This window comes from Fomitiporia mediterranea, assembly GCF_000271605.1.
Source record: "Fomitiporia mediterranea MF3/22 unplaced genomic scaffold FOMMEscaffold_18, whole genome shotgun sequence".
In the NCBI taxonomy this organism is placed as follows: Eukaryota; Fungi; Basidiomycota; class Agaricomycetes; order Hymenochaetales; family Hymenochaetaceae; genus Fomitiporia; species Fomitiporia mediterranea.
Window position 1 is genome coordinate 515,130 of NW_006760403.1, and position 25,888 is coordinate 541,017.

General features: G+C 48.0%; 9 protein-coding genes across 9 annotated transcripts; 4 read left to right on the forward strand and 5 right to left on the reverse strand.

Annotated features, from left to right (window-relative positions):
• Window positions 1–317: 317 nt before the first annotated feature.
• Window positions 318–3,890, forward strand: FOMMEDRAFT_97753 (DNA repair helicase; the record flags this gene model as incomplete). Its single annotated transcript, XM_007271608.1, has 18 exons — window positions 318–467; window positions 528–639; window positions 689–834; window positions 896–1,105; window positions 1,158–1,404; window positions 1,469–1,548; window positions 1,603–1,698; window positions 1,777–1,876; window positions 1,930–2,243; window positions 2,298–2,349; window positions 2,394–2,513; window positions 2,557–2,684; window positions 2,757–2,927; window positions 2,986–3,024; window positions 3,098–3,208; window positions 3,263–3,337; window positions 3,384–3,639; window positions 3,706–3,890. The coding sequence occupies 18 exons, from the start codon at window positions 318–320 to the stop codon at window positions 3,888–3,890; spliced, it is 2,592 nt and encodes an 863-aa protein (XP_007271670.1).
• FOMMEDRAFT_114743 (2-oxoglutarate dehydrogenase complex E1 component mitochondrial precursor) lies at window positions 3,839–7,543 on the reverse strand. Its single transcript, XM_007271729.1, has 10 exons — window positions 7,170–7,543; window positions 6,855–7,104; window positions 4,954–6,796; window positions 4,879–4,894; window positions 4,778–4,822; window positions 4,564–4,720; window positions 4,407–4,507; window positions 4,303–4,353; window positions 4,105–4,245; window positions 3,839–4,049 (listed from the first exon to the last, which is right to left on the reverse strand). Exons 1-10 carry the CDS (start codon window positions 7,497–7,499, stop codon window positions 3,999–4,001), a joined length of 2,985 nt encoding a protein of 994 aa, XP_007271791.1. The 5' UTR covers window positions 7,500–7,543; the 3' UTR covers window positions 3,839–3,998.
• A 246-nt stretch (window positions 7,544–7,789) lies between these two features.
• FOMMEDRAFT_97831 (CAIB/BAIF family enzyme) lies at window positions 7,790–9,739 on the forward strand (the record flags this gene model as incomplete). Its single annotated transcript, XM_007271637.1, has 10 exons — window positions 7,790–8,042; window positions 8,136–8,393; window positions 8,455–8,533; window positions 8,609–8,670; window positions 8,735–8,829; window positions 8,880–9,029; window positions 9,094–9,263; window positions 9,353–9,437; window positions 9,503–9,610; window positions 9,674–9,739. The coding sequence occupies 10 exons, from the start codon at window positions 7,790–7,792 to the stop codon at window positions 9,737–9,739; spliced, it is 1,326 nt and encodes a 441-aa protein (XP_007271699.1).
• Window positions 9,740–9,827: 88 nt separating this feature from the next.
• On the reverse strand, window positions 9,828–10,907 carry FOMMEDRAFT_32183 (NAD-binding protein; the record flags this gene model as incomplete). Its single annotated transcript, XM_007271556.1, has 2 exons — window positions 9,828–10,498; window positions 10,568–10,907. 2 exons carry the CDS (start codon window positions 10,905–10,907, stop codon window positions 9,828–9,830), a joined length of 1,011 nt encoding a protein of 336 aa, XP_007271618.1.
• A 642-nt stretch (window positions 10,908–11,549) lies between these two features.
• On the reverse strand, window positions 11,550–12,117 carry FOMMEDRAFT_97790 (histidine-phosphotransfer domain, HPT domain-containing protein; the record flags this gene model as incomplete). Its single annotated transcript, XM_007271611.1, has 2 exons — window positions 11,550–11,823; window positions 11,906–12,117. 2 exons carry the CDS (start codon window positions 12,115–12,117, stop codon window positions 11,550–11,552), a joined length of 486 nt encoding a protein of 161 aa, XP_007271673.1.
• A 200-nt stretch (window positions 12,118–12,317) lies between these two features.
• FOMMEDRAFT_143464 (GTP binding protein) lies at window positions 12,318–16,447 on the reverse strand (the record flags this gene model as incomplete). The annotated part of the gene is made up of 5 exons (XM_007271730.1): window positions 12,318–13,285; window positions 13,346–15,172; window positions 15,232–15,856; window positions 15,919–16,278; window positions 16,337–16,447. The coding sequence occupies 5 exons, from the start codon at window positions 16,445–16,447 to the stop codon at window positions 12,720–12,722; spliced, it is 3,489 nt and encodes a 1,162-aa protein (XP_007271792.1). The 3' UTR covers window positions 12,318–12,719.
• Window positions 16,448–17,530: 1,083 nt separating this feature from the next.
• On the forward strand, window positions 17,531–20,124 carry FOMMEDRAFT_143465 (uncharacterized protein). Its single transcript, XM_007271731.1, has 5 exons — window positions 17,531–18,071; window positions 18,134–18,415; window positions 18,468–19,551; window positions 19,608–19,722; window positions 19,787–20,124. Exons 1-5 carry the CDS (start codon window positions 18,065–18,067, stop codon window positions 19,958–19,960), a joined length of 1,662 nt encoding a protein of 553 aa, XP_007271793.1. The 5' UTR covers window positions 17,531–18,064; the 3' UTR covers window positions 19,961–20,124.
• Window positions 20,125–20,548: 424 nt separating this feature from the next.
• Window positions 20,549–22,070, forward strand: FOMMEDRAFT_137325 (GAMM1 protein; the record flags this gene model as incomplete). The annotated part of the gene is made up of 8 exons (XM_007271732.1): window positions 20,549–20,617; window positions 20,676–20,763; window positions 20,828–20,999; window positions 21,071–21,158; window positions 21,222–21,374; window positions 21,440–21,613; window positions 21,683–21,923; window positions 22,009–22,070. 8 exons carry the CDS (start codon window positions 20,549–20,551, stop codon window positions 22,068–22,070), a joined length of 1,047 nt encoding a protein of 348 aa, XP_007271794.1.
• A 285-nt stretch (window positions 22,071–22,355) lies between these two features.
• Window positions 22,356–25,748, reverse strand: FOMMEDRAFT_162307 (uncharacterized protein; the record flags this gene model as incomplete). The annotated part of the gene is made up of 8 exons (XM_007271733.1): window positions 22,356–22,403; window positions 22,460–22,594; window positions 22,652–22,796; window positions 22,848–22,914; window positions 22,971–24,425; window positions 24,486–24,532; window positions 24,588–24,801; window positions 24,851–25,748. 8 exons carry the CDS (start codon window positions 25,746–25,748, stop codon window positions 22,356–22,358), a joined length of 3,009 nt encoding a protein of 1,002 aa, XP_007271795.1.
• Window positions 25,749–25,888: the final 140 nt, after the last annotated feature.

Genomic DNA, 25,888 nt, shown 5'->3' on the forward strand with positions numbered 1-25,888 from the left:
TCACAATAGTACATTGCTAACTGCTCTAATAAAGGCTGAAAGGGCTGTGTTTTAAATGAAGACTCTTCTACACTTGGTTTTCATGCGGTACTTTCAAGCAAACAAGAATTCGGATTTCAAGCTCCGACTGAAATAAACAATCATCACGCGACGCGTCGCGTCGCGTTGTATTACTCGTAAAGTGCCTTGACCTAAACGCGTCAGAACTTTGAAATTGGGCAAACAGAGGTATGTCTTTTGTGGAATGTGTCAAGTATGACAAAATGCTATCCTACAATAGAAACACTAGCGGTGCAACCCAGATCTTTCATTTGCGCATGTCCGAAGATATTCTGTTGGCAATACCCGAGGAGTTCCGGGCCTTCCCTTACAATGCACCATATAAAATCCAAATCGATTTAATGCAGCATCTCTACGAGGCAATTGAACGGCGAAAATTAGCAGTTGTTGAAAGTCCTACAGGCACAGTATGACAGTTCTTTCGTCTAGCTCATTAACAGACAAAAGTGTTTAATTATCCTTGACAGGGTAAAACACTAAGCCTGTTGACAAGCTCCCTTACTTGGCTGCATGACCACAAGGACCGTAAAAAGAGGATAACGCTGGAAAGCTTGCGCGGCTCCCTGGACTCTGCGGATGGTGAGCAGTGGGTTTGTCCCCAGCGGGCCACGTCTCATGTGTCAAGTAGACCCAGACTGGGTCATTACGCAGACCCTTGACCGCATGAAAGCAAAGATTGAAGAAGAGGAACGTGCCTTCGAGGAGCACCTTGCAAAACTTCGATACGAAGAGCAGATAATGAGAAAAGGGAGCGCCCGAGTGACAAAACGACCTGTGCGTGAGTTGAACTTAATTTTACCGATAAAACCCAACGATTATCTGAATTTCGCGACAGAGATTAATGGATCGTGATGCAAGCCCCGTAGCGGGTTATGACGATGATATCTTCCTTCCCGAAGACCAAGATACTAGCACGCACCGTATAGATGTGAACCCAATACTGGACTTACAAGATTCCAAGTTCGTCTCAGCGGTCCATTGTGATTGTATTCGCTATTATTCATTTATTTTCAGACAGACTGTATCGCCGGCCTCAAGCACGAAGGTGTGCAATGTCTAATGAACACTCAGTGTAACATCCCGACTTGTTATCCTAGGTTTTCTTCGCTTCTCGAACTCACTCACAACTGTCGCAAGTAATACACGAACTAGAAAAGTTAAAACCCGATGGTTTCAATCGTGAGATCGAGGAGGACAGTCGCATTTCTCCAAGAAATGGCAATGGATCATCATCTCCCCTTCCGCGTAGCGTGTCTCTGGCTTCTCGTACCCATCTATGCATAAACGAGAAGCTCCGTGCCAGAACCGCTGATCTGGATGAGGGTTGTCGCGAATTACTTCAAGGTACGTTGCATTCCCAATTACGTACTATTTTAAAGTAGTACTTACAGTTCTATACAAATACTAGGCCGTCAAGAAGATCGCTGTCCCTATCTACCCCAGCTTGGTGAAGAAGATCGTTTGCATGACATCCGCGACAGGATACTGGTACGTACCCTATCAAGTGTAGCCTTGTGTTCTCCTGAACACAAACTTTTCCAGGCTTCCCCCAAAGATATCGAAGACTTAGTCTCTACAGGCAAGGAACTAAGACTTTGCCCATACTTCGGCTCTCGTTCAGCCGTCTCATCTGCAGAGGTGAGAACATATCTTACAAGAGACGTTGTGGAGAGTGTACGCTTACTAACGATTCGTCTTTCTGTTCAATACGGGAAGCTCGTCACACTTCCTTACAACCTCCTATTACACAGCCGTTCTCGTCAGGCTCTCGAGATAGATCTAACTGATCAGGTCGTCATCGTCGACGAAGCCCATAGTACTTTACCCCTTCATTGACGCATAATGGGGTCTGATATAGAACCTTTCTAGATCTAATCGAGACGCTCTTGCAATTGCATACAGTTGAGCTATCGACTAGCTTACTACGACGCGCGATCCAACAATTAGCAAAATACTTTAGTCGATTCCGTACACGGCTTACTACTAATCACGCTGTCCATCTAAAACGGCTTTTGCTTTTCCTACGAGCATTGGAGAATTTTGCAGGAAGCTGCTCCAACAAGACACCCTCAGTGCCGGAGCATGAAGTCGTCATGTCCGTATCCGCCTTCGTAGACAACATGGGAAGCAAAGTCAACGATATCAACTTCCTTGAACTGCATTCCTACCTCACCACAAGCAAGGTATGCCAGATAAGTCGAATATTACAAGCTCCGTATTGTAACTCCTCCTTTTAGATAGCTCACAAGGTCAGTAGGTACTCAGAAGAAGGCGAGGTTGGCACCGAAGGTCAGAAATAGGCATAATCGGTAAGGACTGAAACTAACTGGTAGAACCTACAGTCCAAAAGGAACGAGTTTCAGGCTCTGTACTTCCCGTACATGTCGTCGAAGCATTCATCGCAAGCCTTGCAAACAATGCCGAAGGTACAAATGATACTGCAACGCTTCACCGTCAACTCACGTACTAACTATGTTGCAGATGGGATCATTACAGTCTTCGCGGACAAATCATCACCAGACGAGAAACGAATTCGTTACCAACACCTAAATCCAGCTACACATTTCGACGAAATAGTTCAAAACGCGCGTTGCGTGATCCTAGCTGGAGGTACTATGTCTCCCGTCAGTACAACTTCCTCGTAATCGTGTCCTTTTGTACGTGTATGCACCAGCTACATCCTAACTTTTGTTTAGATCCCTGACGTGACTTTGCAACTGTTCCCAACAATTCCAGAGGATCGGTTATCCGTTTTCTCATGCGGACATGTCATCCCTCACGAGAACCTCAAATGCGTCGTCCTAGGCAAAGGTCCCTTAGGGAGAGATCTCGAGTTCAAGTACAAAGCCCGAGACGATCAATCACTTGTCAGTTTCTCAATCAATGACGTGGGTTGCCCATACTCACCAACTGTTGTAACGAAAGACGGACGAGCTCGGACAATGCTTATCTAACTTGGTCTCTGTGCGTAACCAGTCAGCACTTACACAACACACGCATTTGCTCACTATCTGGTCTAATTGTGCACGTAAATCAGATTAGCCCGAACGGCATCGTCGTTTTCTTCCCTTCATACACCTTCCTTGACAGAGTGAAGAGTCGGTGGACCTCTAACGGCATCCTAGACAGAATTCAAAAGAAGAAACAAGTCAGCCTTCTCGATCTTGTCATTTCATCTAGCCAACTGAAAAAATTCATTCAGGTCTTCTTCGAACCACACGAAAGCAGCGAAGTCGAAAACGTCCTACGCGACTACAGCATCGCATGTACCCAGGTAGTCAACCACTATTTTCTTCCACACCATCTCACTAACGTAGCTCTAGACAACCGGACCGACCAAAGGCGCTCTCCTACTCGCAGTAGTCGGCGCAAAACTCTCCGAAGGACTTAACTTCGCCGACGAACTAGCTCGAGCAGTCGTACTCGTCGGGATTCCATACCCTAACCTGGGTTCCCCTGAATTACGAGAACGAATGAAGTACCTTGACAAAAAGATGGTTGGCAGAGGGAACAACACCGGTAGAGCAGGCAACGAGTTATATGAAAACCTTGCGATGAGGGCCGTCAACCAAAGCATAGGTGCGAACCAGAAAGAGCTCTCAAGCTGTTGTAATAGATTTTGACAATAAACCTTTCAAATACCAGGTCGTGCAATCCGACATCAAAACGACTGGGCAGCCCTCATCCTCATCGACAACAGATACAAATCTCAAAAAGTCCAACAAAAGTTACCCGGTTGGATACGTCAGAACATCACAACACCTCAGTCATTCGGACAGGCAGTCAAAGAGCTTGGCGAATTTTACAGAGCAAAGCGCACTAGTAGATAAATAGAAGTTCTCTGCTATATTAAATGGCCTAATTAAATCAACTTGGGAATATGCGTGAGAACTGCGTGTGTGAACTACTACTAAAATTACGAAGAAGGGAATAACTAGCTAATTGAAAGCAGCGGCCAAGAACTGCTCAATCTCTTTGTAGTGAAGTTGCTAATGAAAGAAAATTCAGATGCGTCCAGGTCAAGAAAGAAGCAGTAGGACTAACCTTGCTTCCGGTAGCAACAGAGCTAGTGGGCTCGCGTCCTGCATAGAGAGGATGCTTGCCCTTGTGGTGCACGGTCTCGTTAGCAGCAGTGAGGATTCGGGGTGCCACGTAGGTCCAGGCTCCGTTGTTAAGAGGTTCCTCCTGAAGAAGCAGCTTGTGTCAGTTTGAGTACTAGCATGCTAGTAAATGGGGACAAACCTGGCACCACAGAAGGTCAGCATTAGGATACTTGTCCAAGTGCGGTGTAATCTGAAACATCGATGAGCTTCGAGACTCGAATAAAATTTATCGATACTACTCACAAGATCGTAAGGGAAAGGTGAAATTTGTTCTAGACGGCTGATAGCAACGTCCTTGATACCCTTCTCTTGTCTCTCTTGAAGAAGGGTGTAGTATACTTGGCCTGCCAGAGGATCGCAATCAACGTTCTATCCACAATCTAACACGAGAACAACCTACCTGAGCAAAGAATGTGTCTACGGATGTCTTCGGGAGCAACAAGGTCTTCGCTTGCTTCTGGTAGGTATCTTTCGAAGTGCGTGTCATCGGTCATTTCCTTCAAGTCAGAGCGGGCCTTAGGATGTCTGAGGAGTGATTTCGAGAAGAAAAGGATGAGCTACAAATAAGACTATTTAGTAAGAGGCCATAACATAGAATTTCAACCTGAACCTACAGGTTTTCTGAAATCCCGCTTAATCTGACGTCGAAGTACATGGAACTACAAAATCAGTCTTCGTTAGTACAACACAAAGCGAGGAGGAATGAAGTATGTACGTAGTTCGCCGGGGTCCTAAGGCGAAGTAGTTAATACCATCAGTCAATCCACCACAAGCTATAATCGGGACTTACGACGGGTAAACGATTTGCATGTTGCAATCCTGGTGCTGTCTCTCTATTTTCTGCGCCGTCGGGAAGACATCGGGATGGTCATCACAAAGCTGAAGGAAACGTTCAATTCGTCCACTCGAATGCTCAGGTCCTTGGCCATCATATCCATGCGGTAAACTCATAACCAGGCCAGTTCGCTGGAGCCACTTCCTTTCACCAGACGCAATGTACTGATCAATAATACATTGAGCGTTGTTGGCAAAGTCACCAAACTGAGCCTCCCAAATCGTCAGGTTGTCGGGTGAAACAAGTGAGTATCCGAGCTCAAAGCCCAGGGCTCCGAATTCAGACAGTGACGAGTTGCAGACAACGAAGCGAGCTTGATTAGAGCCGAGGTTATTGAGTGGGACATACTGTTGCTCATTCTCTTGGTCATGGAGAACCGCGTGTCTCTGCGAAAACGTTCCACGCTCGACATCCTGTCCCGAAACACGAACATGTGTCTTTTCTAGAACCAATGAACCGAAAGCAAGGGCTTCAGCAGTCGCCCAATCGATGTTGGTACCCTCTTCAACAGTCTTCCCGCGATTTGATAGGATGCGAGCAAGATTTCTGTGCACAGTGAAACCTTCAGGATACGTAGAAATAGCTTTGCCAATACGTTTCAACAACTCTTCGGATGAACCTGTCGCGCGAGTTGGTAGAGTCTGTTCCGCAAGTTGCTTCGGTGAAGGGAACCCTTGCCAGGATGCAGAGAGCCATTCCTTGCTTGTAGGTGTGTAGTCTTTGGCGGCAGCCGCGGCCTTCTCGAGCATACCCCAAACCCATTCCTTATGTTCCGCGATATCTTTCTCCGTAAAAGTCCCGCGATCGATCAAGAACTTGGTGTATTTCGTCAAGGGTGTGGGTTGTCTTTGGATTGCCTTGTACATCCTTGGCTGAGTGAAACTAGGCTGATCTGTCTCATTATGGCCGTAACGTCGGTAGCAGACGATGTCAAGGACGACGTCCTTCTTGTATTTGGCACGATAATCGGCAGCGAGCTGACAGACGAAAGTCACTGCTTCAACATTGTCACCGTTCACATGGAATATGGGCGCGTCAATGCACTTGGCAATATCCGAAGGATAAGCGGTCGAGCGCGCGAAGCGTGGGTCGGTCGTGAAGCCAATTTGATTGTTAATAATCAAATGAATTGTGCCGCCGGTACCATAACAAGGAAGGTTTTGGAAGCCCATCGTCTCGTAGACAACGCCTTGACCTGCAAATGCCGCATCACCATGAAGCAAGACACCCATCGCCGTAGTATGGTTTATTTCGTCGTGTTCAAAGTGCTGGATCGCTCGAGTCTTGCCCAATACCACAGGATCACTAGCCTCCAGGTGAGAAGGGTTCGCTACCAACGATAACGAAACCTTCTTTCCAGACGGTGTTGGCCTAACATAGTTCGCGCCAAGGTGGTACTTTACATCTCCAGCTGGCCAATCGTCGGGATCGGCAGTTCCAGAGAATTCATTCAAGATAGCTTCGATTGGTTTTCGAATGACATTCGCCAGGACATTCAGCCTACCACGGTGAGGCATCCCAAGGGTGACGTGCTTGACGCCATGTTCGACTGAGCGGTCGATTAAAGCCTTCATTCCCGGAATGAGAGCTTCACACCCTTCCAGTCCAAATCGCTTCTCGTTCGGATATTTACTAGCGATAAATTTCTCGAACGACTCAGACCACATAAGACGGTCCAGGATCATACGCTTCTCGTCCACAGTGTAGTTCCAAGGTTTTGGAATTTCCACGCGTTCTCGAATCCAGTCACACTGGTCTTTATCAGGAATATGGACATATTGAATTCCAACAGCACCGCCTAAAATTTTTGAAGGTATAAAAAACTCTTGAAAAATACACAAACGAATGAAGCGTACAATATATCCTCTGGCAAAGTCTGATAATTTCCCTGAGGGACATTGTCTTCCGGTCTTCGGTGGCAAAGTGCGGAAGAATACCCGGGCCTAATGCTATTTGTTTATCAAGATCGGCCTCGGTGAATCCATACTGGCTCAGCTCTAATTCTGGAGGTCTAACGTCGGCTAGGTCTGCATCCAGGATGCCTAAAGGGTCAAGATCTGCAACATGATGTCCACGAACTTGGTACGCTCGCACGAGCAATTGGACCTAATCAAGAAACAAGGAAATAAGCAAGTGCCTCCGAGTGTTTATTATGCACTGCAGATACATACCTTGAGATGGTCATCTAATTTTGCACCTCCGCTGGCATTTAGAGTAGGGGCTCCGCCAACGGGTTGCGGAAGGAAGGTGGGAGGAGGTTGGAAGGCCTCATGGCTCGGGAGGCCCTTGTCCATGCCGGAGAAATAAGCATCCCAAGAGGCATGAACTGACTTGGGATCCTGCCGCCAATGACGGTACATCTCATCGACGTAGTATGCGTTGGTGCCATTGGCAAACGCGTCATTAGGAGAAGGCGGGGCGGCCGTGGCCAGGTACCGCGCTGAACGGAGTGTCGGACCGCGGCGACAGGCCAAGCTGCGGAGGACCTGCCTGCGCAACATTGCAGTTGACGAGGACAACTACGATGAGCTGGTGATGGTTTTGTGTGAGGAGAGTGGTGGTGACGGACAGCGCGTCAGAGGCAGGGCCAATGATGTAGGCTGTAGGGCCAGAAAGCCGAAAACAGTCGCCGAAATTCCCGCGTCTGCTTATGTCATTCCAATCTCGTAGTCCGTCAGTTACTTTTAGCCATTTGTTCTCCCGGCTCTCGGGAGGCCTTTTGGCCCGTCGAGGTTTATTTTCACTAGTTTCACTCCATTTTGAGCTCTTTACTTCTTGGCGGAGGGTCGTTATGCGCAGGCTCTTATTTGCCTCCGTATTGCCTCGATACACTCCTATCGCATCTATTGCGCTTAGCCTGAAGAGGCGACTCGTACACGTGCGCACACTTTCATCTGCGTCTGGAGAGGGAATCACTCCGCCTCTCAAAGGTGTCCGGATTCTTGACCTTACAAGAGTTCTCGCCGGTCCAACATGTACAATGTTACTCGCAGATCTCGGAGCCGACGTCATCAAAGTCGAATCTGTTACGGGAGATGATACCAGTAAATATTATCCCGGTCACTCCGATGTGAATGCGAAGTACAAACTATTGACAAAGTCTTCATATCTTCAAGGATCTTGGTCGCCCCCGTCAGCACCTTTGTCCGACAGTGCTCCGGCTGAATCTGCCCACCTCCCGTCTGAATCTACATATTTCTTGGCAATAAATAGAAACAAGCGTTCTTTAACTGTAGACTTCAAGACGAAAGAGGGTCTCCAAATCCTGCACAAACTTGTCAGTCGTTCCGATATTCTTGTAGAGAACTTCATCCCGGGTCGATTATCGGCCTTAGGTCTAGGCTGGGAAGACTGCAGCAGTATAAACCCGAAACTCGTCTATGCGTCTATTTCTGGTATTTCGGATTCTCTCTTGGGCCAATTTCCTTTCAATGTTTACAACAAACATATGTTCAGGTTATGGTCAAGATGGTCCATACAAAACATATCCAGGCTACGATGTCATCATTGAAGCTGAGGCTGGACTAATGCACATGTTAGTTTTCACAGAGCTTTTCTACGTCTATCCTGCTCATCCTTCGTATCTGCATGTCGCAATTATCACTGCTAGAACAGGTGAAGCTGGACGCCAGCCGTGCAAAGTCGGTGTCGCTGCTACTGATATAGCTACTGGTGAATACACAAATTCGGACTCTTGGCCTTTCCTTATATTTATAATTACTAACACATACAATAGGTCTATATGCCCATGGTGCAATAATGGCTGCCCTTATTTCCAAAGAGAAAACAGGAAAAGGCGTCTGGATAGACTGCAATTTATTCGAGTCTCAGGTAATCCTCTTTTTCGGAGTATCTCGACTCGGTACTCATCCCCTAGAAAGATTGCTGGATTAGCCAACATCGCATCAAACTACCTCATCGCAGGCCAGGAAGCTTCTCGCCATGGTACCGCACATCCATCTGTAGCTCCCTACGAAGTTTTCGAGTGTAAAGATGGGTTCATCATGTTTGGTGCTGGGAACAATAAACAGGTGTGTGATTCCGATTTTCTACCCAGTATTATGAATAGCTCTTAATAATAATTTCTTTTGTAAGTTCGCTATCCTGGCGGACAAGATCCTAGGCAATCCCGATATCGCAAATGACCCTCGATTTGCTACGAATGCTAGCAGAGTGGCGAACAGAGCTGAACTGAAAGAGTTAATCACGAACGTTCTTGTTACGCAAGACCGGGATTATTGGCTTGCGAAATTTACTGGAACCGGGTATGTATCTTTCCTTTTCTTAAGGATTTTATTCAACTCTAATAACGGTCCTCGACGACTGTCGAATGTTGAACGTTAATGGTTTTTAGCATTCCTTTTGGACCGATTAACAATATACAACAAACGTTCGAGCATCCTCAAGCGAAGGCACGCGGGGTGGTCGTAGACGTCGAAGTACGTTGTTCGATTATTGTCTTTATAAGTTCCTACTCCTTACTTAAATGCTCAATGTTGCATAGCACCCTCGAGCAGGAAACATTAAACTCGTTGCACCCGCAGTGAGATACAATGGTAAGCGAATGCCAGTTACTCGTCCGCCACCATGGTTGTCCCAGCACACTTCTGAGGTAAGGGGTTCGCAATACTTTCTCTGAGGTCCGGGGCATAACTTCCGATGGTGTATATTATAGATTCTTGAGGAACTCGGTTATTCAGAGAAAGAAATTCATGACCTCCGTTCCAAACACGTTGTATAGTTTAAACAAATTCAATCAATCGCTTTGCAAGAAGAAACTTTATCTATCTCTAGTGGTGAAATGACGCTATAACCAACCGAAATAATCTCTAATATTGAGTAACTTCCGTCCCCAGCCCCATCTCCACCGCCTTATTCAAAACCGCAACCGCAACCGCAGTATCCTGTAATCCAACACCAACAGACTTGAAAATCGTAACATCTCCGAAACACCGCACCATCTGAGCAGTACCCTTGATAGGTTTTCCATCATGTTCGACAATCGCTCCGACCTCCACCAAATCGTCTAAAGTTAACCCTGCTTTGATTAGTTCCCCTGCCTCGACGGAACATGCTTCTTTTGAATCTACTAAGACTTTTCCAGTTCGTTTGATTAGGTCTGTGTCGACTTCTATCATGGAGGGCTTGTAGCTTCCGACGAGGTTTATGTGTGTTCCTTTTTTGACCCAGTGGGATTTGAAGAGAGGTTTCGTACTCGAGGTAGCAGTGCATATGATATCGGCTTCAGAAACGACGTTTTCAAGGTTTTCTGATTCTAATTCCTCCGAGCTGAAAGTAACATGAGGAAATCGCGATCGAAGCTTCGCAAGAAGGGTCTCGAGTCGAGTGTTCAGTGACCGATTCACAATCGTACATCGATCCAGAGAAGGGAAAACGCGAATGAGCAGATCTACATGAGCTTCGATCTGTCGTCCTGCGCCGAAGGCTACTAAGACTTTGGGATCCGACGGACCGAGTAGGCGAGTCGCAAGTGCAGAACCTAATGACGTACATAATCCACTATGAGCACATCGATAACCAAACGTAAGATTATGATTATGTTAATTACCTGCAGCAGTTCGCAAAGCAGTGAGACTAGTAGCGTTAATTACCGCTTTAACAGCACCAGATTGTTGATCCAAGACCAAAGTCGTCGCGTGAATTCCTCTTTCTCCAGTCGTAGGGACAGAAACTGTCTTTATTGTCGTACCGAATTGATCTATTCGCGCAGGCATGAACAGTGTGGTGTGTTTATTCGTCGTAATTGAAGTCCGTAGGGGTAATTGGATGCATCTGAGTTGACAGTTCAAATGTTCGAAGACGAGAGCCATGAGCACCATGAGTTCATCTGGTGTAAGCGCAGACGAAGCGGTGGATACATCTTCTTCTGAAAGGACTAGTAAAGGCATCTATGTCTCAGAGAATCACAAGTAGTGTTTTACTGATTCGGTCCCGGTGTGTATGGTTGTGCAATCTGCTTTAATTAATTATTGAATAATTTATGGCGCCTAAGGCGTGCTCAAGGCAAATGCCGAAGATCGGATGTACGTCATGCATATAGCCAATGCTCCTTTATCAATAGTTCATCTCCTGTACGTGATATTTGCGCAACCTCTTGTATTAAAAAAAAAAAAAAGGATTTCTTATGGGCCTGGGTCTGTTCGCAGAGCGCCCGGAAAGCTGGCAAAAGCCTGTCTAAGGTAGTTACGCTGCATGCCGAGTTGATATGAATTGCATCCGTATTGTATACCGCAGTGTAGACTCCCTCACACGACCGTCTTAAGCATGAGTACGAGCAGTGCAGGATAATGGTAGTTCAAAGAGAGTTGAAGACTGTACGAATAAAATACAGAGACGGACCTAAATTGCGTCGCAATCGTACAATTCATAGTTTATGAGAACTTCTGCGCAGCACTTTCGTCATATATACTCCTGTCCGTTGTATCGTCGGACCACCGGAAGGCAGCGAGCCTCCTGGGTTTACCCAGGACAAGATAGCACGTATCTAACACTGTGGTTAGGCTGCCTACGTGCTGGTCGTTTGTCACCGATTAGGCACCGTCTTGGTCGACGCCATGCTCTTTGTACCAGTTCCTCAACCAACTTTCTGCATCGTCATATTCCGTTTTCACTTGTACAAGTAATCGTTCGATCCTGCTTAATGCTTCTTCGGGAGCGAGGTCCACGTTTGCTTCTTCGTCTCGTCGCTGACCGTAATGTTGCATGCGCTCACACGACGCTTGCACTTTGGCGACACCCAAAGCGGCGCTGGACCCTTTGAGGAAGTGGCCGAGAGAAGAGAGTTTCGAGAGGTCTTTCGCCGCACTGATAATATGACAAGATCACCATTAGGCGGCATCAGCACCGCGGAAAAACACGGAAGAGACGGTAGTGTATCATGACGTACAGAGCTTCTTTCATCTCCTTAAACGTCGTTGCGGCCTGGTCGAAATACGCCCAAGCCATGCCAGAGGAAAAATCGTGTGTCTCGTCCTCGTCGAGGTCAAGGATCTGGCGGAAGGTGTCCATGTCGATTATGCTGCCTGCGGAGGACGACTGGTCCGATTCTGCGGCTACCTCTGGCTGGAGCGCAGAGGGAAAGGATGGAAGTGTGAGCATCGACATTCGTGGACGAAAAGTTTAAGGCGTATGTCAAAAAGGAGAATGGTGCCGCAGGAGTTGGGCAGGAGGAGGCGAAGAACGGGAGCCAGTGCCCACGGCCGTGCGATGGCGAAGGAGATGTGGACCGGCTTGAGCCGCACAGACTCGAGATGGCACGGAGGGAAGGAACCTGAAAGAGACACATGAGGAAGCCATACCTGATCCGATGTTGACGCGGCTGAGCGCTCTTTTGCGCCGAGGGGCGACGAGGGGACACTGCGCTCGTTGGCGACGACCGCTGCGCCGGGACGAGGAGGGGACGACATTGTAGTGATGGAGGACAAGACGGGAGGGGGACAGGAGCCACGGAGAGCTTTGCTAGTGAGGGGTTGAGGATGAACTGATTATCTGGACTGGAGATGATCCCGCGTACAGAATGTAGCGGCTGCTGGGCTGGGCGACTGACTGCATTACAACACTCCACATTCGACGCTGCTACTGCTGACATCAGAGGTACTTCCAGTTGCCAGATCGACCCCTTCCAGGCCTCTTATGACTCTATCTACCACAAGTCTGATGTAAAAATTTTGGTGTCTAATTCACTACTACCGCCACTAACACTACGTCTTCCGCCTCTTTGCGACTCGCCCGCCATCCTCCCGTTCCGCGTCTCTTCGATTCTTTATCCCTGCAGCACGCATGTACTCCTTGCGTTTCTCCTTCCCCTTTTCACCCCGTTTCTCTTCCTCCTTCGCGGTCTTTTTCCGGTGTTCTGCTCTCCGCCCCTCCTTCTTCTCCCGGCGTCGTGCAACCTGGTCCTTGCGAAGCGCTCGCGCCTGCTGCAACAGTGCAATCGCCCGCTTTTCCTCCGGCTCCAGAACCACAGCGCGCTTCTGCATGTACGTCTGCCGGTGTTGTGCCTTCATCAATTTCGGCTTTGATGCGTATGGCAGTGCCGCTTGCAGCTTCTTGGTAATTTTAAGTGGGTTGAACCGCCGGCCCGTCCTTTCGACCTTCTTATATGACGAGTCCCGGTTCAATGGTGTCTTAGCCCCTTCGGCTCGTCTGACTTCACCGGTCAACCGCATACCTGCCCATTTGTCCTTTTCAGACAGTAGCAGTGACGTCACGGGATTATAGAACTTGCGAGGCTGCACAGCGTACCATGCGCGAAGAAAGACGAGGTCTGCCCCGCGGGGAATACGTTAGTGTTACAGAGAAATATACACCCAGTTAAGCGACTCACCACTCATGAGCACCTTGTCCTCAAAGGCGGCACGGAATGCGCCTTCTGGCTTTGCCAAGGCCTTTTTTATCTGACCACGGATGCCGGAAACCGTCTTGATGTTCGCCCCTTCAAACTTCGCGACTTCCAGAGCACTGTTGAACATGTTCTTAATGAACGCGGTATTCTTGAAGATTTTGAACGGCGCTCCAGTCAGCTTGAGCTTCTTGACAATTTTTGTAGTGCGATCTATGTCCAGCACGACTCCAGTTGCCGACACCCGGAAGCCACCAACATCACCAGACACAGTATTGAATGCGCAGAATCCAGTGTTTGGTAATGCTGCCGGCCCATAGAAGGCTGCGTAGCAGTGCATGTGTTCTGGTGTGTATTTGAGCATTCGCATTCGTATAGAATGATCATCCAAAGAATACACAGGAATGGTCTGGAACCGCCTCCAGCCTAGAGAGAAGATGAGCGGGTCATTCGTCTTTAAGGTTTTAGCATGCCAGCGATGCCGTTTGATTCGGACTTGAACGTAGCCAAAGCGTTCTTCCGCAGGAAGCAAGCCACCAACAATAATAGGGTAAGTGGGGTCGAAGTGTTCGACCATTTCGCAAGGCACGTTGTCTAGCTCAACACGGACATATGAACCCGGTCTACAGCCTTCGATGAGTATTCTAGCTTCGGCATCAACGCTCTCTAGCTCCGCGCGATTTAAGTCGAGCTGACGTGCCATTTCGTCCTTCTTCTCGTCGTAGAAGTCCAATTTCTGGCTTTCCGGATCGTCGTATTGCTCATCGAATTTCCGCTTCAGGGCTTCCTTCTTGGCAGCCAAAGCGGATGCACGGGGATCAATGTCATTATCCACCCGTAAACCATTGTCTTGTGTTTCTTTCGTGCCCTGATTCTCAGGACTTTCGCCCTCCAGGTCCTCAAAATCACCAGTGTCTTCTTCGTATGCATCGTTGCCTGCATCAACATCGCCGACTGCTTGACTCCCTGTAATAAAGAGTCCCCTGAGAGAATCCAGCAGGTCTTCGTCCTTCCATTTTGCGAGGTCGGCTTCGTCATAAGCCTCCTTGGCCTTGTAATCCTTATCTTCCTCCGAGATGGCAGTCGCTTTCATTGTGAACAGCTCATCATCACTGCCGCTTTCACCCGACTTGTTGCGATCATCGGTATTGCCAGAAACAATGTCTTCAGGAGACATAGATGAAGAGTAAATCATTCTCATCCAGTCCATTCGTCTGTTTTTCCCCACGTGTCTATCGAATGCGTCTCGTGCTCGTGATTGTAGGTTCTCCTTCCAGCGTGGTGTGTTGAGCTGACCCTCTTCCTGAGAAGCGTCTCCGTCATCATCCTCACTGACGTCGATGTCCCCTTCATTGCCGTCACGCATGAGTCCATCTTCCTGTTCACCTTCCGGCGCACTTAGATCAAGCTCGGAATCACTATCAGCGAAGTCGACTGCCGAGGTACCCTTCGACAAAGCTGACAAGTTCGCCAGTGAACGTTGTTGACTGCGAGGGTTCGCTCTTCCCCGGTCGCCGATAGTCTTGCCATTAGAAGCTCCTTGCTCAAATTCGTCGTGGCCTTCAGTATCGCTGGCATTATCGCTGAGCATGTCTCCTTCAGACATCTCGGTGCCGTAACCCTCGTCATCCTCACTTTCTTCACCATCGAAGGAGCCTCCGCGTTCGCTTTCTTCCTCAGCGTCGCTCTCGATAGCGAGAGTTTTTGATGATGAACCCAATAAACGTATTTGACTTCTGGCAACTGCCTTGTCGAGAGTTTCATCGGCATCTTGAAGGTCAATGACCATCTTCTCGCCTTCTCCTCGTGTAACTAGATAGGAACGTCACGTTAATTTAACATGCTTTCAAAGCAATCAGTAACAAACTGACCTTCAGCATTATCGCGAGAAAAATTCCCCGGTACATTGATATAAACCGCATCTTTGTCATACATAACCCCACCAACGTCGCTCATTGGAGCATGTACGAGCAGTTTCTTCTTTTCACTGAGTTTTCTCCTTTTCTCCGAGTCGGCGTCAGGTAAGGGACAAGGGTCGTTTAAGACTGAAGCTGAACTTATGTCCAAGTCGCCGACACCTGGGATATGGACTTTTGTTCTCGGTCGCAGATTCGTTCCTCGTAAATAGCCGTACACGGTGACTTTCCGGTCACATTTGCCATCGGAAGTACGTACGTCTTCTCTAGGCGTCAAGTCTTCCAAACGATCGACTAAAATATATGGATGTTGATTTCGGAAGACAAGTGGTCTGAACTTCATGACCGAGATGAAGCGGGACAGATTCTGAATCTCCTTGTCGGGATAACGTCCGTTAAGAACTCCGGACAAGTAGAACAATTTCGCTCCTTGATATATTTCTGTCCAGAATCGCTTTTTGAGCATCTTCTTGGTGCTTTTTAGCGTTGCTTGCTTGCGTATGAGGTCAAGATGAGTTAGGACGCCGATGACTTTTGGGAAGCCGTGTGATTGTAGGATGTTGAGGAATTCGAATTGTTCCTTGATAAAATTGAAAAGAGGACATTATAAACGTGCTGAGAGAACAAGAGAACGTGGCATACCATCTCAAATCCGAAAGAGCCGTCTATCATGAGCAAGACAAGGTCGGCGACTTTACCAATATCAATCATGGAGTTTAAGTCGTTATTGCATTCGACAAACGTCAGACGTCGTTTCTTCCCACTGACGACAGTAACAGGACCCTTGATTTCAGAAAGCGATTGTTTCGTGTAGCGTCTTACGAGACTCTTTACTAGAGTAGACTTGCCAACACCAGGTGGACCGACAACAGCTACGATTACTGGAGGAGGGAAGTCATCTGGTGTACGGTTCACCAGGGGAACGTGCAGTCGTGCTTGGTCTCGTTCGACATTACGTCGGCCTTGACGTTCGGCTCTGCGGCCGGACTTTGGGGCAAACGCCTGTATGGAAGGAAAGCTGAGTAGGATGTTGCATTTGTGAAGTGGAAGAATTACGCACTTTCTCGTTGGTACCGTGGTGGGTTTCCTTGCCCTTCCCTTTCAACTTTTTCTTCTCTGCTTTCCCGCCTGATTGGGAAGGCCGATGGGCCTTGTGAGTTTGGTCCTCCATAGCACGCAGCTGAAAATGCGTTCAGTTAACGACCCCGACGGTCAGGTCAGAGTTGTCTGTGTAAACTTTTGAATTAGGAGTCTAGGACTCACAATTTGAGAATTTGGATCTGCATGGAATAATATCGTGAGAAACAGTTTCCGTGATGGTATGTCACGGACGCGAGACACGACAGCCCTGTCACAGGTCACTCTTCCGTCACGCGCTGGTTCGACTAGCATGCCACTCGAGTCCTGGTATAGCCACCATCCAACTCCTTGCTTAGCACTCTTCTTGTTTCTCGCGTTCCCTTCTCTCTCTGTTGTTTAAAAACTCATGCGCAACCGGAATCAAGGCGAAGATGATGGCGAAGACGACACTGCTATCCTTGACATGAGCATTGTCGGGGATGAAGAGGAGCAACATCGCATCGAGTTGGAAAACAACCTTCAGGAACTGAGCATCCAACTATCTCTGTCTAATCAGTCTCATCCTAGCGATCATGAGTACAGTGACGATAGGCGCAGCAGACAGTATAAACGGTCGGAGAGTAGTTTTGAACTGGAATATCCGCGTCATAATTCTCGACCTCGCGATGTCTCTATCTTCCATGGGCAAAATTCCTCTTTTCTTGAAAATACACAACTGGAGGCAGATTTTAATCCGAATTACTATTCAATCCACGATGTCGATGATGGTGCCGATGTACATTATATCGGAAACACCATGTCTACTCCGGCACATCATATGTCTGCTGTCACTCTTTCGGCGGGTCTGGGAGGCCGGGGCGATAAACGTGCTCACGTTGCGGAAGCAAGTCTCAGTGGCGCGGAGTACGATCCGGATAGGCCTCTGGATAGTGTCTTAGAAGGAGTGGCAAATGATTTGAGCATGCTGAACATGGACAACACGATAACCCGTAGAAAGCATCGGACTCGAGATGTATGTCTTATGTTCATCTGTGTCCTCGCTTGTTTATTTATTTTCGACTTGCAGGTACCTATCCCAGAAACACAAGCTGCTTACGATCCCCTCAGCGCTAATCCCGACAACTCTGCTATCGTACGTACAAAACGCATCGCGTCCAAGGCACGAAAGCCTCCACAAGCACACGACCGAGCAACATCTTCCCATTCTAACCGCGAGAGAACACCTAAAGCTAAGTCGAGAGACAAACGTTCACCTGTCGACGTGCAGCCACCGACGCCTTCCATTGGGGCAAATGCCACAGCAGGCAGTGGAACAACGAATGGGAGCAAGTTCACAAGATTGGCAAAAACACTGGCAAGGGAAATTGAAGCGAGCCAACGATGGGCGAACGTCCCTGAACTGGATGACGATTCACCAGTCAGGCCGACCCGGAAGAAGACAGATGTGCACCGCAGTCCTTTCCGAGATATTGTTAACCACTCGTTCTCCTTTGATGGTTCAGCATTCCCTCCAAAGACTAAAACGCGTACTGGACGCTCTAGTGCCAAAACTGCAAGTTCCCGCCCGAAGGATCAGACACGGTACACGCACTCGGATTCAAAACAGATCGTCCTACCTGATGTAACTGGCTTGACCAGTATTGTCGGTAGCCCGCCGAGAAAACTTCAAAGATGGCGGACATATTCTGGAGAGAGCATCAACGATGGCATGGAAGGTACGAATAACCTTACAAATTTCGGTGTTTCGTTATTTTTTGACTCTATTTTCAATATTTAGTCGCATTAACCAAAGCTTTAACCACGCTCCAAACACGCCTTAATCAACTGGAATCCCAGAATCTCGTATCGCGAAGACGAGTACGAGAGCTCGAATTTGAGCTAGAAAACTGCAAACTCGAGGTGAAAAAGGAACGTACTCGTGTATTAGAGAAGGAAGAGATTATTGTCGCCCAGCAGAAGGAATTTCAGAGACTTCGAAGTATGCAGGCAAAGCAAGCTCGGAGAGATCCCGATCCCGTGAGTGAAAGTCGATACAACGACGTAGTTGAAGAGAAGAAAGGTTCGTCGATGCCGCTTACAAGCTTTGAGATTTTGGCTGAACTTTCTTATAGCATTGGAGGCATTGGTATCAACTTTGCGCTCTCATCTGTCCCGCCTAACCGATGAACTCTCAAACCAACGAGCTCAGCTTGACGAACTACGATCTTTACGTGAGCATGATATTCAAGAGGTCCGCGAGAAACTTGCGGAGGTCGAGTCGCTAAACCTGGAGGTTGAGCGTCTTGGAGGGGAAGTTGAGATTCTCCGTGGTGTTGTCGAAGAGGGGTTGAACGAAAGGCGTAGGGCTAAACAAGCCATGGACTCCACGGTCAACTACGATGAATCGGCTTCTGGAGTCGCACATGAACGAGAAGCTACGGCTTCGTTCGCTGGCCAGAATGACGTCGTGAACGATTCTTCACATGTAGATTTTCCTTCGCCTCCCCCTTCCCGCCCTCAATCTCGTCAAGAATACCGAGCTTTTGGCAACAGAGCTCAGATGTCAAGTGCCCCTACGGCGGGCCCTGTCCGCTTCGATGCTCCAGCCGATGAGCTTTCAGTCGTAGAGGACGCTCGAGAAGAAGCCCGTGAACGGCCTGGGGAACAACGGGAAAAGACGTCCGCAATGCGTTATCGACAAGATATCGGCACATATCAGTCTCAAGCTGTACACGAGAACGGCCATCAGGATACCCGTCGAACACGATTCGCAGGCATTAGAGTAACGAAGGATGATGATAATCGGCGTGTGCGAAGAACGACTGACAACAACCCTATGCCCTCTGAACGTCTCGCTGGGACAATTCAATCCGAGAAGGAGAAGGCAGTTCAGACTGAGACTCCGTTTCCGCAGATCCGAGGGGAAAGACTGGAGCGATTATTCTTTTCTGCACCTGAGCACAACGAGAAGACTTGCCGAGTTTGCCATAGACACCGCCGTCCCGGCGCTTCGGATGACGAACTTGATTTTCCATCGTGGTTACCTCCGAGGAAGCGTTGTAGGACAGGAGACGAGGACGGGCGTCATCATTATGAAATTGATGGCCTCGCTGGAGTTTCCAGACACGCGCCGTTTTCTGAAGATAGGCTGCCTCCTCAAACAGTTCTTGTTCGTGTACTAGGGGAGTTGGAAGATGACTTCACTCATTACAAAGGGTAAGGCAGATCAAAATTGATATGCAATTAGCGCTAATTTACTAACGTGCCCTCAGAATATACATTGAACTGGCCGATCAGTACAAGATCATAGATGCTGCGTCAAATGTAGCGAAAAGAAATGTACTTGCTGAGCATCTTCGTGAGGTCATTGATACACTTGAGCAGAAGGTACGCCGCAATGTTCTGTCTGTTTGAATTTGTTTTGTGAGTTCTAATCGTATTTTCTGGGCAGGGTGACCAAATTGCATCGCTGTACGACCTTTTGGCTTTCAAAGATAAGCCGGTGTCAGAATCTGTTGTTCCTGACAGACCTCGTACTCGTCGCTCTCCACGTTCCCCTCGCTCCCCTCGGCGGTATGGAGCTAGGCAATCAGGGGGTTTAAGAAGATACGCGACTTGTGTGTAATAAATCCAACATTTCATTTTGTTCACACTACCTCAGGTGTTTTGGGTCTCTGCTTCGTCGGTACATTGCTTTTCAGCTTTAATAGTGCGACACCATCATTACTATCCATTCCAGTATAACTCCACTTTGACTTTTGGACTTCTGTAAATTGTTTTTCTCTAGACTTTCCTGCACTTCACTGTATCACTATGCAATATGCAATGTAGCTGCTTCTCGTTTGAAACTGAGCTGCTATATTTCGCCAGTGTATATTACATTATAACACATCCATTTGAGTTTGTATCTGGATTGCTGAGTCCCATACAAATAAATGAGAAACTGAAATCATGCCATTGGCGGCTGTGTGAACTTGTAAATATATACCAAGTTCCGAGGCGCGTCCAGACATCAGACGCGGTTGTGCACATGTTCACCCTTTCACTTCGACTGCGAGCACACTGCGCAGTTACACATTGCAGGTCCTTTACAAATACATCAATATTCTCGTTGTGCACGCGTAGTGCAAGCAGTCTTGTTACGTTGACTACGCTAACGCGACACAGACTTCCAGCTAGCATCATTCAAGTATCACACTTCTCAACTACAGGCATGTCGGCAAATAGTGCTGCGCAAACTGAAGACAGGGAAACCAAGAGAGCGCGTGTTGACTCCGCTAAGGTAAGAAACGACTGCAGGCTTTCGTACAAAAACATGCTGCTAAAGTCCCTTTGAACAGGTCATCGGCACACATAATGGTACATTTCACTGTGATGAGGCGCTCGCTTGCTTCTTGCTGAAGTTGACTTCCACGTACCGCGATGCCCGTACGTGTCAGAACTTCATTCACGTAAATAAGCGGATATTTAACAGTTATTGAACAATGAATAGGCGTCGTGAGGAGTCGCGATCCCAAAATCCTGGATGGATGTGATATCGTAGTAGACGTCGGAGGTGTTTACAACGACAGCAAGAAACGGTATGATCATCATCAGCGTGGGTTTGAAGATGTGTTTGGGCATGGATTCGTTACGAAGTTGTCTTCTGCTGGTCTTGTCTACAAGTATGTTGTCACTGACTGAGAAGGTGCTGGAAACTGTGCTGTGTTCTTATGTCATTTACTTCTTTCTCTAGGCATTACGGCAAGGAAATCATTGCTTCGAGGCTGAATGTTACTCCAGATAGCCCGGTAGTGGATTTGTTATGGTTGAAGATGTACAAGGTTTGTCATTTACAGACGCTTTCAATAGTTGATGACCTGTCTGATGATTAATTTACGTGCTAGGAATTCATTGAAGCCATTGACGGCATCGACAACGGCGTCACTCAATACCCAAAAGACTCACAAGCGGCTTACAGGAACCGAACTGACCTATCAAGTCGAGTCGCATGGCTAAATCCAGCGTGGAACGAATCTGCAGATACTACTCAAATGGACGTAAGTGCACACACCATTTTAAATTCAAATCACATCCATTTCTAAGTTCAAGGTGCTTGTTCTAGGCTCTGTTCGCGAAAGCTTCTAACATGACTGGAGAAGAGTTCCTCAACAGGCTCGATTATTATGCGAAATCGTGGATGCCGGCTCGAGATATTGTTGTAGCCGCACTGTCTAACCGTATGACGGTGCATTCCAGTGGGCGGATTGTCGTTTTCGACCAATTTGCACCATGGAAGGTAAGCTCCATCCACCACCTAATATCCGAAGAGTACATGTTTTACTCAATACCTCATTTGAACTTCTAGGAGCACTTGTTCGATATCGAAGAAGAACAAAACATCCCTGACACCGAAAAACCATTCTACATCTTATATCCCGACGAGACGGCGTCAAATTGGAGGATACAAGCTGTACCGATATCTCCAGACAGCTTCGAGAGTCGGAAAGCATTACCACAAGCATGGCGTGGCGTTCGAGACGATGCGTTGTCCCAGCTTTCTGGAATCCCTGGTTGTATATTCGTACATGCTAGTGGTTTCATTGGAGGTACGTGTTAGTATTACCTTCCGAGCGGGAAGGAAAGAAACTACGCCAGTGACTTTGGATGACTGATTTATGGCTTATTTTGTAGGGAATGCGACTAAGGAAGGTGTAATGGCGATGGCTATCGCGGCTTTACAACAAAATGAATGAAACTTGAGCTGGGAAAAAATAAATCGTGTTCATTGCAATCGATCTACAAAAACAAATTATACTTTGTACAGAACAAAGAAATTTCTTCCTGATTAATTACGTATCCTGAATTCCTGTGGGTCGTGATCATGAGACATGAAACATGAAGCATTGTTTTGCACAGTGGGATACTATCAGAGCATGGCGAAAGCGGTTGAAGCTTGTAACAATGAAATGAATTCACGAGAACAGAAGAAAGAGAAACAAAGTAACAAAGTAACATGTCGGTCATTAGTCATTCTCATTTTACAGCGAAGGTGCAGATGTGCTGCTGCTGCTGCTAGTTTTAACGCCCTGGAGAGTCGAAGGTGATAAGTGTAAACATTCGACCGATAGATTAAACGAATTACCTCGGTTCGACAGGCAGGACAGTTGTTTCGGCCTGTCTTTAACCACCTATCGACACATCCCTTATGGAAGGTGTGCTTGCAAGTCAAAAGACGAAGATCGTCGTCGGGATTGTACTCGTCTAGACAGATCAGACACTGTTATATGTCACTTGTTAGCGCTTAGTCAATTGAAAACACATTGTAGTTATTTACTCTATCAATGCAGTTGTTCGCGACGCGTCCACTGCTTTCGTATTCTCCGAGATCTTTAGCTTTGAATAGCTCCAAACCGGAGCGTTCAATGTCTTCCTCTGTTACGACTGGTGGCTTGACTTGTCCCAGGAGATCAGCCAATTCCCTGTAATATCTCTCAGCAATCAGCACGGGATGTAGCTATTGTCCGACGTACCAAAGTGCCTCGAAGGAGTCAAGAGCATCTGATCCAGAGAATATGTGATGATTCGGCGGATAATGACCTGAAACAATACATTGAGCCTGATACGAATAGGTGGCGCAGAAGGAACAAACTTACCACCAAAGACATAGATGAAGAAGGTGCGGGCGCCTCCCGTCGTGTTTGGCGCATTTGGCATTTCATGCCCCTGGTCGACAGGAAGATCTTCCCTTCGTCCCAACCTACCAAACCTGCGGGAGACTCTTGAAGGCGCTCTTGAAGGCCAGGGTCCACGAGCAGTGTGTAAGCCCCTGGGACCTCGTGGAACGAAACCATTCTCGCCGCCCATATGCTCGCGAGTGGTTTCATTTGCTATTGGGTTGTCGATATCACGTGTAAATTCAGGCGGCAATGGTGTTGTTCGTCGAGCACCAGGGCTGATGGACTGTAAGCCGACCACAATGACTGGCACCATTGTGCCTGCGTCTTCCGATGTCGTTTGACCATCTGTCAATGAAGCTCCGGTATTCGGAGGACTGCTTGAAGGAATGGGAGTCGGTGGCCGTTCACGCAAGTAGTTGCTGTCTACTCTGCGACGCGCAGCATTACCTTGAGTTGGCTGAGTTGGCTGCATGGGTGGGAACCGGTACATTCTCCACCAGTTTACACCATTTCCACGACTCCTACCATTGGTGGTCGTAGAGGAGTTATTTGACGTTGTGGATTGGTTGGGTTCCGTAGAAGTTCCTTGATCAGGGTTAGTGACAGAAGGGCCATTGTCAGGATTGAAAGACGTCGGGGACGGCTGGGTATGTTCAGTCCCAGTGTCGTTTACACTAGGAGTGTTTAGTGACTGATTATTGTTGCTAGATGCGGTGTGATAAGTTGCTTCGGTGGTCGGAGATTCAGGCAAGTCTATATCCATGTTAGATTCCCTAGATGCGTTCGCTGGTTCTCCCGTTCCACTGTCGTTGGCAGCTCCTGCCGTTGGAGGACCGTTCTGTGCAGTGTCATTCCGTGAAAGAGCAGTCCTAAGGTCCGACTGCAAGTCAACAAGGAACTGCTCAAAACTATCCGGAGCTGGATCCTCTGTCTCGCGGTCCGAAGAACGTCGACCTCCAGAGAGGTGGTCCTGATCTTCATCAGGATTTGGATTAGTAGCTGAGGTATTTTGAGCCTCTGTCTGCCGCTCATCCGGCGTTGAACTGGAGAGATGAAACGCACGTGCAAGTTCTGTAAACAATGCATCTGGAATAGCAGGACTATCGTCCATGCGGTTGCGGCCAGAGGTCAACGGCGGGGGAGGTGAAGGGAAAGTGCTTCCCAAAGTTCTTCCTAATGGACCTCTGCTCGATCTACCGCTGGTCACCCTTGAACGGAAACCCTCCCATATCGAGCGTACCCGCGTCCTCTCCCTCTCTTCCCTGTCTCGTTCGTGTTGAGCAAGCACCGCCGCAGCTATTGGATTCGTGGATGCTAACGCGCGGGCTACTGACGACGTCGTTGATCCCTCGTTGTTCGTCGGTGACATGTTAGAAGTCGTCCTTGGCCGTTCAGTAGAAGGTAAGGGAGACCTAAAAGTGCCGTTTGGCCCTAGAATGTTGTCAAGTCAGAATATGTGATGTATAACGATAAGTTTCTTGTAGTCTATACCTGAGAGAAGTGAAGCAGCAGTTGCGGCAGTTGCAACACTAACGATACTAGATACTTGGATTAGAAATGTTGTGTAGAGATGGATAAGCATTACAATTCTACCTTAAGAGAGCACCGAGGACATCCACACCACTTGAGCTTGGTGAAATTGGTCCCTGCGCACCGCTGCGGAAGCCAGTACCGGACGGCGATCCTGAGGGTATCGAACTTTCCGATGAACCACGATCATCGTTAATCGTAGAGCCTTCCGAAAAGCCTGAAGATGCGCTAAACCTTGAACCCTCAGTGCTGCTTACATCTGAATAAGTGCGTGAAGCTAAGGCGCTCATGAGTTTCTGTCCCATGACGAAAATAATATGACGTACAGTTTTGATCAGCTTCTGGTGAGAGAGACGGTCGCTGCACGGGGTTCCTATTTGAAAATGATGATGGTTGCATAGTATTCCCTAATGAAGACGGGTTGTCAAGTGCAGTTCTTGGAGTACCATCGGTTTGTACAACGCCCTGCACGACGACGAGAGTACCTGCAGGAGGAAATTGTCGTAATACGTTATCATTTTGGGCAGGCATTGGTGGGGAGTGATCAGATGGGGGAGATACCGCAGGTCGGTCGAAAGGTGATGGAAAGGTGGCCTCTGGAGCTCCGGCTGCAGTAGATGGACCTCTCGGTGCACTGCTTGAAAGGCCACTACCAGATGCCTGATTGGAAGACGCAGCCTCAGAATTACCTACACTATTATCAGAAACGTCGTCTAAGCGCTCTTTCCCTTTCAAGGAAGTAGAGGGCTTAGGGCCATGTGAAGGGATTGATCCAGGACGTCCATTAGTGGCTTCATGTTCATTGTGAATGCGAGGAGAGTCGGAAGTGTCATCGATTCCTCGATCGGTAATTGAAACTCTCAATCCTCGCCTCTGAGAAGCGCCCTGATGCCTCTCGGTTTCCCCGCTAAGATTACCTTGCGAGTTCCTTTCTTCCGTGGGCTGAGCCTTTGACATGCGACGAGACCTTCGAAACCATTTCTTTCTCTCCCGGACGTCCTGGATTTCACCACCCTCAGATTTGCTAGAGATTCTAGGGCGCACGATCCCAATTATGCTGTTCCGTATCGATCTACGACGTCCACCCCTCCCAGCGCTTAGTCCCGCATCAGTCAAATTGGCAGGTCCCTCCTCAATGCCAGAGGGAGCTAAAGGAGAAGCTACGTCCACTTCATGGACAGGGTCATGGTTCCCAGTATTTCTAGTAGAATTAATCTGGCCCATATACTGCAATAAGATATGCCAGAGGTGCTCTGAACAACCACACTGGAGCACAACAGAAAGTGATGCCGATGACGTGCAGACCTGTCGTTCGTAGTCTCGTCCGTTCTCTTGTATTACGAGGAATAGTATACCTTCTCAAA